The sequence below is a fragment of the Spermophilus citellus genome, assembly GCF_964194105.1.
Source record: "Spermophilus citellus genome assembly, chromosome: 6".
Lineage (NCBI taxonomy): Eukaryota > Metazoa > Chordata > Mammalia > Rodentia > Sciuridae > Spermophilus > Spermophilus citellus.
This window is the reverse complement of record NC_138187.1, coordinates 114211174-114229035: the sequence shown is the minus strand read 5'-3', so window position 1 is coordinate 114229035 and position 17862 is coordinate 114211174. Positions and strand designations below refer to the sequence as shown.

Genomic DNA, 17862 nt, shown 5'->3' with positions numbered 1-17862 from the left:
ATCAACTCCACAAACCAATATATATTTGAAGAGACACTTTTGGAGTCAGAGCATTTTTTTTTTTGTTTGCTATATATCAATCATCAGTTTCATAGGAACAACACCCAGTGGGCACTGTTGAGACCCCTGCAGCAGGACTGTAGGGATGGCAGGCAGGAGAGGCAGCTCAAGGCCCCAGAAGCAAGAGAGTCTTGGGGCTGGGAGGAGCCTCCTGATTCTGCAGGACAAAATAGTGTGGGGAAATAAAGAATTCACTTTCTTTGGAGGAAGAATATGTTTACAGAAACAATTTCTGTTTTGGAAAATAAAAATATGTCTAAGTTTTGGAGTAAGGGCAACAACATAACAGTCACCCAGAAAGAAACTCATGACTCAGGTCAACTGTTGGATGGAGTCTTTTTAAAAGTCCCAAACCAAACATTACCTTAGTTACTTTCTCCACCATGAGATGTATTTGAACACATTCTGATCATATGTAAAGTCACGTGACTTAGCCAACACCAGGGATCCATGTGCCATACCACGAACACAAATACTGATGCTCCATCACCAAACGCTGATGCTTTGATGCTCCGTGGCACAGAGTACGAGAACTCCCCTCCTTGAAGAAATTGCCAGAAAGTAGAGTCTGCTTGTCTTTCCTTCCTTTTCTGATGGGGACTGCCACATCCTGCTCTGAGCAGAGCTTTCCCAGCTGAAGGAAGATGGTCCGAATGTCATCCGAGAGCCTTTCTGTTGGAAGTTGGTCCCTTACTGAGAAGGCAGGTGTGCTCCTCTTCTGGTAGCTCAACATGGACTTTCTGCAGAGGCTGACCCGTCCAGCTTTGGAGTCCAGCAACAGTTTGAAGCAGATTTGAGAAGCAAATTTACAAAATGTGACATGCTTTCAGAGGGGGCAGGGAGCACTCATAACAGAGGCCAACAGGATGTGTGATGCAGTGGGTGCGTATGGAACTGCCCCAGGTTCCGCAGGACTGAGCACACTCAACACCTCCCTTTAGGACAGCACAGGGGTCTGCCCTCTGCACTCCATTCCCCACTGGTCTTATCAAATCCTCGAGTGTCTTTTAAAAGCACTGCCCCTGCAGTTTGTTAGCCTCACTGTTGAGTTCGAGATGTATGATGTGAATCACTGTCCCCATGTAGATAGATTAGAAAATGTCCCTCATGCCCTCAAGCTCTGTCTGTCTGTGGCTTTCCCTCCAAGGCTGAAGATTCCTTTCCCCAAGGGGCAGTAGAATTTTGAGGCGTTCACTCAGTTAGGGATCTTCTTCCATTAGAGGAATCTCTGTTAAAGAAGACATGCTTATGAGCTTAGTATAACTAAAAACACCATAGCAATTTGGAATTTTGACAATTCCAGAAATCACTGAGGAGAAGAAAGATCAAATAAGACAACTCTTTGGTATAACATCTATTTGCTGAACAGCAATTGTGATCCTATTCCCAGTTCATTAAAAGAATAAAATAACGTGTTAGACTTTAGTGACAGATTCAAGTTCAGAATGGCAGTGTGGTTTTCAGGAAAGGTACTGTGTGGGGACCCAAGAGGCCTCTGTTTCTGTGTTGCTAATACCATAACATAGAATTCATAGTTGCAAAGTTGGGCTGGTGCTTTCCTCCCCTGGGAAACAGATCCCTAAATAATTGATACATTTTCCCTCCCTTTCCGTGAGTTGTACTCGGCCCTTCCTCGCAACAGGTGCATGAGCACCTTTTATCTCACATGGGGTAAAAGTAACTTCTATAGACACAGCACTTCTCTGGGGCTGGGACACTGTCAGGGCCCTGACATTTTCTCTTGGCCTGGGTGTGTTATCCTGTTCCTAAGCTCTGCTTTCAGAAGCCTTGCCTAATTAAGGGATAAAGAAGGAAAACATCCTGTATCACATACCTGCTACAAAACTAAAGCAGGGCCACTGTAGCCTTTCAACTCTGGATGGCGTGGTGCCCTTTAGGTCTCCTAAAATTTCCATTAGTGGACCTATTATTTGCAAAATGATAATTATTCCTTACAATAACTGGCCTTGGCCAAAGCCTCTACTTATTACCGAAAGCGGAAAGCAATGGGAGCTGAGTGGAAGGCAAATGACTCAGCCCTGCACTAGGGAGCCGGGCTGTGCACAGCAAGGGGCTGGCTTAACGATTCTGGGTGTGAGGTGTTTACAGGTGCAGCTCAGCCTTGGGGCAAATACTTACCATCTGCAATGTCGATGCCCGGGCTGGTGGATGCCACCTCCCCTGCCGTGCTAGTAATTGAGTCAGGGTTGTCTGAGGTGGGGCGGGTGCCCCCTTGGCACATGGCAGGTGAATATAGACTCTGGAGCAGCTCGGAAGAGCCCGATGTGCTGTCACAGGTTTCTGACTCTCCTGGTCCTGTATCTGTGTCCCCAGAGCCAGGATATGCTGGGGGGCTCTGGTCGTCCACAGGTATAGGGCATCCCTGGCCCACCGAGGCCAGATACCCGGGGCCTAAGGCACTCAAGCCACCACTCACAGCCTCATCATAGGACGGGAGCATGACCGGCACACCATCCACTACCACGAAGTCAGGGTCACTGCTGGAACTCCTGGGAGGCCCCCTGTGTGGAGGAAATGGTGTCAATAAGTCAGAAGGCTACTCCAATGCTCCCCACCAGAGCTGGGATGCTTGGGGCTCCCAGTGGGTGTTAGAGACCAGCATGGATGGTGGTGCAGAAGAACTAGCCTAATTTCTGGGTCTGCTCTGGCAGACAGTGAAGCCCACCATGGCCATGCTTGAGAGGGAAGAGGTTTTGCTCTTGTCACTCTTGTGTCCTTCTGCCTCACTGCTCCTGTTGCCTCTGAGATCTACTACCTCCTGTACTTCTTTCCCCCTAATTTGGCCTCTGGGTTTGGGCTATGAACTTGTGTGTGGAAGGGAAGGAACCATGTGACCCAATCTAGCAGAATATCCAAGGTGCCTCTGCTGTATCTCCCGGGATGGTTGTTGAAAGCAGAGTGGCACCGTGAAACCTCCAGGGAATGGTGGACCCTAAGTGCCCCGTGGAAGATGACTAGTCTGTGCCTGATATGTTTTGTTTTGTTTTCTGGTATAGTATAAAAACCACTCATTTTAGACAAGACAGAATAACAACAAAATGAAAAAGTCTGACTAGGAGCACGCTCTGACCTGACTTCCTCATTCAAGTTGTGTGGTTCATAGGCCACCTCCTGACTCCTCCAGCATGGTAGCTTACGCACAGCCTGTGCTGCTGGCATGAGGGCTCCGGTGGTGGCTGGGAAGCCAATTTGTCACCTCACAGGCATGCTCATGTAGGGGCACTTGCATTGCTCTGGGCCCAGCCCCTGTGTATCTCATCACTCTGCATGGTCAGCACAGCTGGGCTCGAGCCCAGGTGGTGTCTGACACCAACCCCGGGCTCCATCGGACCACTGCACTCTGTTCCTGGCTCCAGAAGGAACCCAGAGTGGTAAGTGGCAGACAGAGCTTACTGATTCTGCTGAAAGCTAGAGCTCTGAGCTGCATTGAGGTCAGATAGTGACATGTCAGGAAGGAAAGGTGACCCATTTGGGCAGAAGGAGTCTGAATCCCCAAGTGCTAGTGGCTCCAAATCCCAAAGATATGAAAGGTCTGGACATGGCACCTGAGGTAGAGGACAGTATCTGACTGCACTTTTCTCTAATGATTGAAGGATGGTCTGGAGTCCACTATGAGAAACATCTTGCAAAGGCCTACGGCTCTTGGTGGTAAGCTCCTTGCTCTATAGTTCTTCAAGGCTACCCGGAGAGGGTGGAAGATTATCAAAGCCCATGCTCCCTAGAGGGTGGCAGGCAGGAGAGAAGGATATTTGGAATCTGATATTGCCTCTCTTAGAGCCACTAGTTAGTGCATCCTGGACAAAGGACCTCCTCTTCTCACTTAGGTCTCCTCACTGTCCCTTTCACCTCCAGGTTATCCTGTCCAGGGCAGGCCTCTCTGTATTCTCCATTTACCGCCCTAATGGCCTGTGCTCAGGCAGCGTCCCCCATGACCTGCTAAGCCCCAACCAGGCTGCTCAGCTGCCATATGCCCTGTCATCAAACATCTCCACAGTGTCTGTATTCCTGGGACAGGGGGAACAATCTTCATTCTTGACTTGCCCTTGAGAATCTTACCATCCATTTGGACAGATGGAATTGAATTTTCCAAAACAAGAGAATAATATAAGACGGAAATACTCAAGGGATTTAGAACATCAAGTGAAAGAGTTTTGAGAACATTTTTGAAACATCTTAATATTTAGTCGATATCCTGGAAACTTCTTCCAAGCAGAAGTAGAAAAATAGCTTCTGCGGGCCATTTTAAAGTACTCTAATGTACTATAAATCACAGCCGTGTATTTAGCCTCCTCTTTGTGATCCTTCGGCCTTTCTGAGACACCGTAATTGCTCAGTGATAGAACATGGTTCCTGGATTAATAAATAATAATGATGCAGACTCAGAAGGGATGGCAGGTTTGAGAGGAAGGAAGTTTCTGGCACTTCAGGATGGGCTTGGTGATGGCACCAGGGTGGCACAGACACATCTTTTGGTATGGAGAGGGGTGCAGGTGACCCTATACCTAGCACACTTTCATGGCTAGGGAAAGTGGCATGCCTACAAGATGTGACCCTGCGGGGCTCCTGCTGCTAACTCACTGTTATGACTTGGATCCACCCCAAAAGCTCTTGTGTTGAGGACCAGCTGATAGCGCTACTGCGAGGTTGTGGAGACTTTAAGAAGTGGGACCTAGTGGTAGGAATCAGATATTGCACACGGGCCCTTGAAAGGGATCTTGGGACTTGAGCCTCTCTCCCGTGCCCTTCTCTCTGCTTTCTGGCTAATGTGACTTGCGCAGCCTTGCTCCACTGTGTGCTCCCTGACGTGATGTTCTGCCTTGCCTCGGGCACACAGTGATAGGACCAGCCGACCATGAAATAAAATCTGTGAAACCCTGTGTCCAAATTAAATCTTTTCTCCTTCGAAGTTGTTTATCTCAGGCATTTCATCATGGTGACCACAAAGCTGACTAATACATCCTGACTTAGCATTGCTAAGGGAAGTGAGGTGTCCAGCCCTGGAGGGGTGGGGCTAAGGGAAAGGGAGTGAGTGTTGTCCCCAATAAGCTGCCCCTTTCCTCATAGGGAGTTGTGAGAGATACACTGGGTTTTCCTGGAGGGGAGAGAAGGAGGTGGCTGGTTCCAGGAGCCTTCTCCTTCCCTAAGCAAAATTCCCCCTTTCAGGGGTGGTTTGCATGATCCTGGGAGCTAGATTGTTCTTAGTTGGAAAGTGCCCTGTTCTGAGGCATTAGGTCCTAAATTGTTATGGTAATCACAGGGGGTGAAGACACCAGGCTGAGCTTATTTGTGTAGCCAACAGGGGCAGTGGGTGGGGCACGGGGTCGGGGTATAGATACACCCTCCAAATATCCCATTCAGCAGGCTCAGATTAGACTCCAGGCAGAGGCTCACTAGCCCCTTCCTGATTGCCCATCATGTCTGTTCTCCCTCCTGTGACTGCCCATTATACACACAACTGACCTCTGCTGGACACACACCTAGGACCTCTGTCCTCTGTACATGTCTCATCCTCCAGGGCCACATGAAGGTGGGAGTGGCGCCCTGTGGGGCAGTGAGCACCAGGCAGCCCTCATTTGTTTCCCTTCTCTAGCCCTCACAATGCTCGCCCCAGAATGTTCTCCTGGGGGAAGGACAAATGAGGCCCATGGTGCTCTGGCCCCCAGATACCCCAAAACATTCCAGGAAGGTATTTCTCTCTCTTCCCTGTTCCACCCAAGGACCTTGGCTTCACACTTGTCACATGCTCTCTCTGCTGCACTGACCTGGGGGGGAAGTGGGCCTTGAACTTGGTCTGGAACATCCTGGCCAAGATGACAAGCAGCAGCACCAGCAGCACACTGGTTGCCGTGAATGCCACGATCTTCCATGTGGTCAGAAGGGTCTCGTGGGTGCTGGGCCATGTTTGCTCTGCCGTGAGAGAACAGAACCATGCAATAGGTTTGTGCTGTGACAGGTGCCAAAGTCCCCGTAGGTTCCTTTGATGGATTCATCTGGCACATGAGACACCCAGAGAGTACCTATTGGCCCCTTGGGGCTCAACAGTGACACCATGCACCTGGCACAGTGCCTATAAATCACATTAGGATTCACACAACACTAAAACCCATCTTGCAGCACGGGCTCTGTGGGTCGAAGACAGACCTTCCCTTTCAGATTCTATACCTGGCCTGAGAGCCTGGCATAGACCTAAATAATGGGCCTCCTTGTGCAGAGAGTGGCAGGGGTCCTCTTTCTGAAGGAAGTTGTTCTGAAATGGACCAAGGGCTGGGGGAGGGAGGAGTGGGACTATAGGCCTTGGTGATGTTCTGGGACATGTTACTGGTTGGGGTAAGGGGTGGTAGCATAAAGCCAAAAAAGGAGGATTAAGGGGACAGGCCTGTCCCAAAGCTCTCAGCCTCACTTTGTCCATCGAGTGCCTGAAAGTAAGATTCAATAAGAGCAGAACCTTCCAGAACAGAGCTTCAGCCTTTTGCCACAAGCTACCCCGTCCCCTGCCTCCTCCTCCCTCCTCTCATCATGCTCGGTGGCCGTCCTCTTATTCTGTGCACCTCTCCCCTTGCTGGTTCACGTGGACACCCGTGTGCCTCCAGATTCCCAGTATTAACAAAGCATGTCCCTCACGTGCTGTGTCCAGGGCGGCAGCATGCAGCCATCACTGTGGCTTGGAGCAGTGGCCATGGCCATGGTCTGGAAAATGCTGGAGACAGTGGGCAGGGCAGGGCAGGGCAGGAGATTGGCATGCCGGTACCCAGGCCTCTGTCATGTGGTCACTACCTTGGTGGGCTGAGTGGTGAAGCTAGTTCCCAAGTAACTGGTCACTAAGTTAGGAAAGCACTGGAACGTGAAAATGACCTCCATTTGTGTAAGTGAGAAAAAGCCTCAGCGTCCATAGTATCGTTTGTATTCTCACATACATTCATTAGTGGAAGAGGAAGGTGGATCACTGAGTCCCAGGGCAGGGTGCAGGATTCTGGTCACACCCCCAGGCCTGTATCCTTGCCTGTATCCTTGCCAAGGATGGGAGAAAACTGACCAGAGCCCGAGGTCCTTTCATGGATGCCAAGGGTCTAGGGACCCTGTCCAGAGGACCAGCATTTTAACCTGGGAATGGACAGGTTAGTACTCCCGACCCTCGGTACAGGGCCTGGAATCGTCTGGCACAGGACAGCCCAGCCCCACATATAGGCAACACGTTTCCACAGCCTGTTCCTGATGCTGGCTGTGGGAGGGGAGCAGACACAAGCAGTCCGGGGAGGGCCTGCCACTCCTCCTCCGAGGACCCACCTGATTTGATGCAGTAGACTTGATAGGAAGGGAACCACTCTCCGTACTGGCAGGTGATGTACTTGTAGTCACTGGTGAGGCTGTAGCCAGGATCGCAGTAAAACTCCACCACGGTTCCATGGTTGTAGCGCTCACAAGGCCGCGGGTGGCAGATGAAATCTCCGTGACTCACCATTGGAGGTAGTGGACAAACTTGGGCAGTGGGGGAGAATAAGAGTTTCAGAACCAGAGGTTCACCCTGTCAGAAGCCCTTCAGACACACACTGGTCCAGGAGAGCATGCGGCTTAAAGATGTGCTTCTGCATTCATCACCAGGACACTGAGATGGGCCAGCATTGGCCCCTTCTTTTGTATTTTCACATAAGGTCAAATGGAAGCCTGCTAGAATATTCTGAGCACATGCTGTTTTCACATGGTGTTGTAAAGAACACCGTAAAAGAGAGGCTCATTTTACAATGCAAAGAGTGTGCCTATTTAATAGATGGTATTAGCTACTCTATTAATAATGCATGCTATTATGTGCCAGACAGCCTAGTAAATAAAATTAAGATATTTGTGGACAAAATCTTTACCGAAAGGCACAGCTATGCCAAGTTTGCTTCTGCAACCACAGTAGTGATTTGGAACTGTTTGAAACACAGGGCTGTGGTCCTAACCGGATCCAGTGTCATCTTGGGATCTGGCTGATAACAAACATGGAGCAATTTTTCTACCTCTGCTTGTGGATCCAGGCCACACACCCCCTTCCCATAATGGGGAATGAGACACCTTGGGTTCTAGGTTTGCTTCTGCCACCAACACACTGTGTGACTTTAAACAGTTCACTTAATCTCCAGAAGCCTTGATTGTTCTCCTCTGCAAAATAGAAGCTTATTCTGTGCTAGATGAAGTTTGAGGGTTTTCTGACTCTAATATACCATGAGATTAGGGGAAAAGAAAAGCTAGTTTTAGTTTCCTATCTCAAGATTGCATTCTGGGCTGCAAGGAAAGAATGGCTCTATCTCTGGAACCAGAAAGACAGTTTTAGCAGTTTGGTCCTTATTCATCTCCTACTACAGAGAGCTCTCTTTCATGGAGAAGGACTAAGAAATTAATAGCATTCTTCAGGAAATAATAAAACCATGAATTCTACCAACGGCAGCCTAAAACCCACACCTGTGGAAACCTCTAAGAACTTAGAGCAAAAACAAAAACAAAAACAAAACAAAACAAAAAACCACACAAATCCAAAAGAAAGTTAACTTTCAAGCCCCTTGCTCGGGGCAACCAAATGCCCTAGACAGTGTAGATCCCTGGGTACTGCCCATCACTTACTGGCTGATTTTGCAGGAAGAGCCACCAGCCCACATTGGCTTCCCTGTGAAGGGCACGGGAAAAAGTATATAGTAGGACTCACTGGCAGCACATGCCCACTGAGGCTGGGTGTCAAGATGGGACCCATCATGGAGGCATCCCAAGGCATGTGGATGGATACAGGCTCACTCTCGCTTGCTCGCTCTCATTCTCCCCCTCTTTCCCTCCCTCCCTGTAAACAGTGCTGCACTGTAGACCTATTTTGTCTCTTTTAGATATGAGGAAACAGAAGCTCAAAGTAGCAACCAGAAGAGTGAGTGGGAGCCCAGGCTTGCTCTATACTGGAGTAGGTCTTAATTCTGGCTGAACTACTCTCTAGTCATGAGACACCAAGTCCTTTCTCATTTCTGAGCTTCAGGGTTCTGATCTGTAAAACAAGAGTCCCTGGGGGCTGTTCTAAGGAATGCCGGTAAAGCCTTCATTCAGAACCAACATATATGAATCTGTAGGGCCAGCCAAGACCCAAGTCTCTAAAGAGAGGGAACATCATGAGGTAGTGGCTTATATAGGTGATGGGAAAGAGGAGAAGCCAACAGGGGCACCCCAAGATCAGCAGCTGCAGGAGGCCACTGCCACCATTGGGTGGGTAGGATGAAGGGGTCTTCATTGCTGGGATCCTCAGTAGAAGTTGGAACCCCAGAGGTCTATTCTGCAGGAGCTGGAGCCAAGGACACACAGACACTGCAGGAGATGTCCCAGGCAGAAATAGTAGAGGAGAAGACCTAGTTTTTCCACCTGCCACCCTCCGGCCTCCCTCTGGGCAGAGCTAGTGGGAAGCCAGGTGACCAGGGAGCCTAGGAAATGAGGTCTTCAGCGGGAACTCTGCCTGTAACATGGTGTCGTGTAAGGAAGGCCCAGGGACAGACCTTAGGCCCACAGCCCAGGGTGTGCTCAATAAATGTTGGTTACCAGGTGGGTTGCTAGAAGGGCCCCACGGTAGCACTGGTAGCCGTGATTAGAAGCTCTAACTTTGAAGGCTGGGGAGCTTTTGCTGCCCCAGGGGTGTTCCCTGGGCTGGCAGGTGCCCTTTACCATGCTGTCCATGGCATGGAGTCACATCACCTCTGCATTTACATTCACACAAATGGGGGTTCTTTTCAGATTCAGCATCTCCAGGGTGTTCTGGGAATATCCAAGGAGGTAAAGAAGGCAACAGTCGAGGAAGAGGGACAGAGAAAAAGGCACTTGCAATGGGGTAGCTGGTCTGAGAGGTCCAGGGGTGAGTCAGCGAGGGCTCCTCCCTGGCCACTGGCCCTCCTCTATGCCATTTTTCTTCCACTCAGTTCTTGTAAGAACACAGGGAAGGGTACCCCAGTGACCTCTAGGAATACAGGCTCATCTGGTTGCCTAAGGTCCCCAGCACAGCCGCAAGCTAGTGGAGTCCAGGTGTATGCTAGTGGAATGGGCATGGGTATACTAAGTATCCACCAACAGATGAATGGATTTAAAAAAGAAAAGACACCCCCCCACACACACGCACACACGCTATGGAGTATTATTTATCCTTGAAAAAGAAAGAAATCCAGCCATTTGTGACCACAGGGAGGACATTAAACTAAATGAAAAAAGCCAGACACAGAAAGAAAAATACTGGATGATGCGTGGTCTTACCAATACGTAGAATCCAAAAAAGTTAAGTTCACAGAAACAGAATAGAGTGGTGGTTATCAGGCGTAGGGAGGTGGAGGAAGTGGGCAGATGTTGCTCAAAGGGCATATCTGTTTCGGTTAGGGAGGGTGAACAAATCTGGATCAAGGGACCATGGTTAGCAATGCTGTGTTGTATCCTGGAAATTGGCTGAGAGTAGATCTCAGGTGTTCTCACCACAGACATAAAGTGGTAACTGTGTGAGGAGGACAGGTAACTTGCTCTGCTACATTCATCATTTTGCTATGTATACATACATCAAAACATTGTGTGCCACACCTTGATTATGCATGAATTCGATGAAAATTACAGCATCCAGAGCACTGAGACTCTCCTCCTAGCAGGCTCTCCAAAAAGTCCCCAAGGGCCCTCGTAGGTTTAGAAAATTACCAGAACTGTTTTCAAGGCCCAGAAAACCTCATGAAAGAGGCCCTGTGAACATATGCATGTTTGTTATCAGCAGCATTTTTTCTCACTTGGCCTCAAGGATACAGAACTGTTCAAACCATAACCCTAACCCCAAGGCAAGCAGTCCCGTGATGTGCTAAAGATTGCTGTACTGTACGATCCATCATTTAATGAGACAAAGGGAGGCTTTACCTTTGTCTCATTAAATGATGTGGAATTACCCAAATTTGTGTTCAAATCAGTGCTCTACCCTTGATGAGCTGTGAGGTGTTCGGCAGCTTGTTTAACTTCCTAGATCTTCACTTTCCCATCAGAGAAATGGTTCCCAACTCACTAGGTCATTGTGAGGATTAGAAGCTGTATATAAACGGTGGCTTAAACGTCAGGAACACCCCGGGGACGTGGTAAATAATAGCTAGTGGTTATCACTGGTGCCCAAACTTTCTGGAGTCTCCATGCCACCCTTCCCATGACTGCCACTGCCAGGCTTCCTATGCAGTTAGAATCCCTGGGTTATAACAGGGCAGCCCCGAACCTTTAGAGAACCTGGTTGCATCTAACTGCCATGTTTTCTTGGAGGCCGAGTAAAATTCATCCATTGCAGAGTCTTTCCTTCTGAGACTGTCATGATCCCTTGTAATGGAGATGCATTCGCCTCTAAGTGGAAACATTTGTCTTCACACCTTGCACCTGGCAGACCATTAGCTTCTCTGTTAAAGGAAACCCCTGAGAGGTGCAATCAGGGCAGAGGGTGGGGAAGTGTTCTCTGACTTGGAAGGAAACAACAACAAAAGCACAATTAATTTATAAACTTGTTGAAACTTACTTAAAATCCTGAGGGACTTCTATTTCCATCCAACACAGCCTCCCCTTGGAGCTAAACTGAGTTCTGGTACCCCGTCCTCTCTGCCCCTTCTCTAAGAGGCAGACAATGCCACATGACGGAAGGCACACACAGAAGCCTCCAACACAGGGCACGGTGGCCTCATGGCCAGCATTTGAAATAACCCACATGTTCCTAGACTGCTGGTGAGTAAAAGCGCAAAGCTACCCCTGAGAATTCCCTTCCGATCATCCTGTGACTCAGATCCTATCGGCCACTAGTTCTAAGCAAGCCATACCTGCCAGAACCTGTGGGAGGCACGAACAAAAATTCTTCTGTAACTCTATTTTTAACATGTTTCTCACAGCTTTAGAGATTATTAGCAGCAGTTATTGCTTTTATGAGGTTTGCAGTCTAGACATTCTCTGGTTCCAGGCAGAGTCCAAGCGAGGCTCTGCTGCAGTTTGGCCAGAAATGGACAATAATTATTGTCCACCAGGTGTCAACGCTCTGCTCCTTGTTTGATGACAGAGGATTATAGCTCCTTTCAGAATAGCAGGAAAATGCCTCTCTATACACACGATGGCAGAATACAGTTTTTACCATATTTAGTCTCTCAAGGAGCTCGATGGAGGTGGGCTAGTGAGGGACTGAGATGCAGAGGCCTGGAACCCTCAATATGCCTCATGTTGGCTAAGAAGGACCTGAGCTGGGGCTGGACAGGTGAGTGAGCCAGAGGCCTGCTGTCAGACTGTGGTTTCCCCTAATAAGCTCTCTATTTCTTACTAACCTCCTGAAAATTTCCTAGGCACCTCTTTTGCCTCTAAACGCCATCATTTCCTCACTTGCCTGGTTCCTCCTGGTCAGATTGATAGCAGCATGAACACCAGACCCCTCAGGAAGCTTTCCCTGCACACCCAGGCAATGCTCTTAGAATTCCTTAGATGCTGCATTTTACTTGCTCATACAAAAAAAAAAAAAAAAAATCCCCAGCTTACGGTGAGGCCATGTCGTGATAAAGCCTTGGTAAACAGAATGTATCATAAGGAAAATGCATTTAAGAAACTCAACCTGCCAAACACTCAAGCTGAGCAATACAGCACGTGGTACGGTATCTGTTGCTCCCCTTTGTGAACACACAGCTGATGGAACTGCAGCTTGAAGTTGCTGCCCAGCATCAGAAGATCTTACTGTCTTTTGTCAGTCCAGAAAAAGAATAAAATTCAAAATTTGAAGTACAGTTTCTACTGAATGCATACTTTTCTTCCACTACAGTAAAGCTGAAAAATCATTTTTTTTTTTTTTTTTTTTTTGGTATTGGAGATTAAACCCAGAGATGTTTTACCACTAAGCCACATCCCTACCCCTTTTTGTCTTTTGAGACAGGGTCTCACTAAGTTTCTTAGGACCTTGCTAAGTTGCTCAGGCTGGCCTCTAACTCACAACCCCCCTGCCTCAGCCTCCACAGTTGCTGGGATTACAGGCATGCACCCTAGTGCCCAGCCATAAAGCTGAAAAATCTTTAAGTCAAAACCATCCTAAGTCAAGAACCATCCATACATGTATAAATCTGTGACCTCATTGAGAGGGCTATCTTTTAAATTTTTGTCACTTCGATAGTACCCAGCATTATTACTGGTAAATACTTTTTAGTGAGTGAATAAAAACTTCATAGTCTTCATGATAAACCATAGTCCCTCCTCTGTCTACCACTCTCCCATTGTCGATGAGCTGTAATTTCTATGCGGTACCTGGTCCCATTTTTTTTTTAATGCAAAAAGAAGTTGAGAAATAACAACAGATTACCAGTTTCTTTACCTCATGGCTACATTGGGCAAGGACCTGTGCGCATTTTAAGGATGTCCTAGTGATGTGAGCCAGAGCTTTACCAGCCCCACCTCTGAGAGACCAGTACAATAAAGAGGTCAGTGTTCTAACATTTACAAAACAATGCCAGTCAGTGCTTCCCGTGAGATCTAAAAGTTGTGCAGAGCATAGGGCAAAACGTACATGATAAAAATGGAATGTTTTATGCAAACATCCTGTATTCCATGGAACAACACTCACAACACAGACGTGGTGGTATTAGTAGAGCAAGAGGCAAGTTTATGTGGGGTGGACTTACATCCATGCAAAAATAAAGCACAGTTATTGCAAATCTGGGACTTGGAAAATAAGGGACAAGAAAAGGATGTTCAAGATTTCTTCCTTAAAAAAAATAAAGATGAAGATAAACCCAGCAACTTGGGAGGCTGAGGCAGAAGGATCGCGAGATCAAAGCTAGGCTCAGCAGATTAGCAAGGCACTTAGCAACTCAGAGAGACCCTGTCTCTAAATAGGAGAAGAAGAAGGAGGGGGAGGGGCTGGGGAGGGAGGTTGAGGAAGAGGAGGGGGGAGGAGGGGGATGAGGAGGGGGAGAGAAAGGAAGGAAAGGAGGGAGGAAGGAAGGGAGGGAAAAAAAGGGCTGGGGATGTGGCTCAGTGACTAAGCATCCCTGGTACCAAAAAAAAAAAAAAAAAAAAAAAGATGAAGATATATAGTGCTCTTTTGTCTTGGTTAGAAAAAAAACCCAAAGCCATTTTATTCTGTTATTTATCTATATCCATTTACAACATATATGTAAAGACTTTTGGGGAGCAGTTTTAGGCTCACAGCAATGTTGAGCAGAAGGTGCCAAGATTTTCCTTCTGCCTTCTGCCCTAACACATGCACAGCCTTCTCAATCAACATCCCTCCCCTGAGAATTTGTTACCAGTAACAAACTTGCATTAAAACCTCATCATTATCTTGAGCCCATGGTTTATATTAGGGCTCACTCTTGCTGTTGTTCGTTCTGTGGGTTTGGACCAATGTACAATGCCACATCTTCACCTTCACAGCATCACACAGAGTAGTTTCACTGTCCCACACATTCTTTGTGCTCTGCCTCATCATCCTTCCATCTGCTGCTGACCACTGTTTTTTTTTTTTTTTTTTTTTTTACTGTTGCCATAGTTTTTCCTTTTCCAAAATGTCATATAGATGGAATCACACAGTATGTAGTCTTTTCAGATTGGTTTCTTTCATTTAGAATATGCATTTAAAGATCTTGTGTTGAGTGGGAGAAAATCTTGGGCAGCTACTTCTCGGATAGGGGATTAATATCCAGAATATACAATAAACGCAAAAAGCTGAACACCAAAAAAGCAAACAAACAAAACAAAAACAAAAAACAAAAAAAGACACAGAAATTTCTTAAAACAAACAAAATGGCCAACAAACATATATAAAAAAATGTACAATATCTCTAGGATTCAAGGAAAAGCAAATCAGAACAGCACTAAGATTTCATCTTGCTCCAGTCATAATGGCAACAATCAAGAACACAAGCAACAGTAAGTGCTGATGAGGTTGTGGGTAAAGGGAACACTTGTACTTTGTTGGTGGGACTGCAGACTAGTACAACCACTCTGGGAAGTAATATGGAGATTCCTCAAAAAACTAGGGATGGAACCACCATATGACCCAGCTATCCAACTCCTTGGTATTTTCCCAAGAGATCTAAAATCACCATACTAAAGCAATAAAATCACCTCAATGTTCACAACAGCACAATTCACAGTAGCTAAATTATGGAATCAATCCAGATGCCAATCAATAGATGAATGGATTAAGAAATTGTGATACACACACACACACACACACACACACACACACTCAGCCATAAAACAATGAAATTATGGCATTTGCTGGTAAGTGGATGGAAAGAAGAATATCATGCTAAACGAAATAAGCCAAATCTAGAAACTCAAAGGTCAAATGTGGAAGCTAGAGAAAATAAAGGAAAGGGGAGAAAAGGATAGGATAATATAAAAAAACAATCAAAATACAAATTAATAGATGAGTGAAAAGAAGTCATGTAGAATAGAGGAAGGAGAATGAAAGAGAGGAGTGAGCATGGGAGGGAAAGGGGAAAATCAATTCCCACGCTTTTCTTGTCAGGATAAACCCAACTACAATGTATGTTTATAAAGTCCTAAAAGAAAAAAAAAAAAAGACTCTCTGTCTTTGCATGGTTTCGTAGCTCATTTCTTCTTAGTGTTGAATACTATTCCACTGTCTGAAGGTATCAGTTTGTTTATCCATTCACCTATACTGAAAGTCACTTTGAAGTTTTGGCAATTATGAATAAAGCTGCTATAAACATCTGTGGGCAGGTTTTCATGTGGACACAAGTTTTCAGCTTCTTTGAGTAAATGCCAAAGAGCACAATTGCTATTGGATTGGCTATCCTATTTAGTTTTGTAAAAAACCACCCAAATGTCTTCCAAAGTGGCTATACCAGTTTTCATTGCCCCCAGAAATAAGAGCTCATGTTGATCCACATACTCATCTGCATTTGGTGTGTCCGTGTCCAGGATTTTGGCCAATCTAATAGGTAGTGTAGTTGCATCTTGTTGAGGTTTTAATTTGTGTTTCCCCAATGACACCTGACACAGAGCATATTTACATATGTTCATTTGCCATCTGTATCTCTTCTTTGGCGAGATATCTATTAAAGGTCTTTGGACCATTTTACAATCAGGTTATTAGTGTTCTTCTTGTAGAGTTTTAAGAGTTCTTTCTATATTTTGGATGAGAGTCTCCTTTATTTGATGTGCCCTTTGCAAATGTTTTCTACCCATTTGTGGTTTGTCTTCTTATTCTCTTGATGCTAACTCTCACAGAACAGAATTTTTAAATTTTAACAAAGTCCAGCTGATCAATTATTTCTTTCATGGATCGTGCCCTCAAAGTTGTTTCTAAAAACACATCATGACACCCAAGTTCATCTAGATTTTTCTCCCATGTTATATTCTAGGAACTTTATAGTGTTGCATTTTACACTTAGGCCTATGATCCATTTTTAGTTCATATCTGTGAAGAGGACAAGTTGTGTATCTATATAGATTTTTCCCCGCTTTGGCACTTGGATGTTGAGATGTTTTAGCACCACATATTGTAAAGACTATATGTGCTTCCTGTGTCGCCTTTGCTTCTTTGTCTCTGTTGATCATATTTATGTGGGTCTGTTTCTGGGCCCTCTATCCTGTTATTTCAGTTGTCTATTATTTCACCAATACCACACTGTCTTGACTGCTGTAGCCTTATGGTAAGTCCTTGGCTTTTTTTTTTTTTTCTTTTTTTTGGTATTGGGGATTGAACCCAGGAACACTTAGCTACTGAGCAACATCCCCAGCCCTTTTAAATATTTTATTTAGAGACAGGGTCTCACTGCATTGCTTAGGGCCTTGATAAGTTGCTGAGCCTGGCTTTGAACTCTCGATCATTCTGCCTCAGCCTCAAGAGCTGCTGGGATTACCCATGTGTGCCACCATGCCGGGCTTTATGGTAAGTCTTGAGGTCAGGCAATGTCCTTTGAAGTTGTTCTTCTCCTTCAATATTGTGTTGGCTGTTCTGGTTCTTTTGATTTTCCATATAAACTTTAGAATCAGTTTATATATCCCCCAAATAATAATAATAATAGGATCACTGAGTCTATGAATCAAGTTGGGAAGGACTAACATCTGGATAAAATTAGGTAGTTCTTTGATTTCTTTCATGCAAGTTTTATGGTTTTCTTCATATAAATCTTGTACACAATTTGTTAGATTGATACCTAAGCATTTTATTTGGGGGAAGAAAATGTAAACGTTACTGTTTTAAGTTTCAAATTCCACTCGTTCACACCTGGTCCATAGGAAAATGGTAGACTTTTGCTTATTAATCTGTGTCTTGCAGCCATGCTATAATAACTTATTAATGATAGAAGTTTTTTTTAAAGAATTTTGCTTGATCAATTCTTCTGGATTTTCCACATAGATGATCACGTCATCCATGGACAAAGCCAGTTTTATTTATTTTCCCAAGCTGTACAAGTTTTATTTCCTTTTCTTGACTTACTGCAATAGTTAGGACTTCCAGAATGAGGTTGAAAATAATTGGTGGGAAAGAACCTCCTTGCTTTGTTCCTAATCATAGTAGGAAATCTCCTAGTTTCTTATCAAGTATGATGTTAGTTGTAGGATTTCTGTAGAGATTCTTCATCAAGTTGAAGTTTCCCCCTATTCCCACTTTATTGAGTTTTGAATCATGAATCAGTGTCAGATTTTTACTGGATTCTTTTTCTGAATCTGTGGATAAGATCAAGTGCTTTCTTTTTTTAACCTATTGATTTGATGGACTACTTAATTGGTTTTTAAGTGCTGAACCAGCCTTGCATATCTGAATAAATCCTATTTGGTCAC

At 45.7% G+C, this 17862-nt stretch overlaps 1 protein-coding gene across 4 annotated transcripts in view; it reads right to left on the bottom strand.

Annotated features, from left to right (window-relative positions):
• Nucleotides 1–1161: 1161 nt before the first annotated feature.
• SUSD4 (sushi domain containing 4) overlaps nucleotides 1162–17862 on the bottom strand; it is a 127030-nt gene continuing 110329 nt past the window's right edge. For all 4 annotated transcript variants that reach the window (XM_081299011.1, XM_081299009.1, XM_081299010.1 and 1 more), the window contains exons 6-9: nucleotides 7366–7557; nucleotides 5844–5988; nucleotides 2200–2582; nucleotides 1162–1288 (exon numbers count right to left, since the gene is read on the bottom strand). In XM_081299011.1, the coding sequence (XP_081155137.1) occupies nucleotides 1260–1288; nucleotides 2200–2582; nucleotides 5844–5988; nucleotides 7366–7557 (749 nt within the window). In that variant the 3' untranslated portion in view covers nucleotides 1162–1259. The remainder of the gene's footprint in view (nucleotides 1289–2199; nucleotides 2583–5843; nucleotides 5989–7365; nucleotides 7558–17862) is intronic.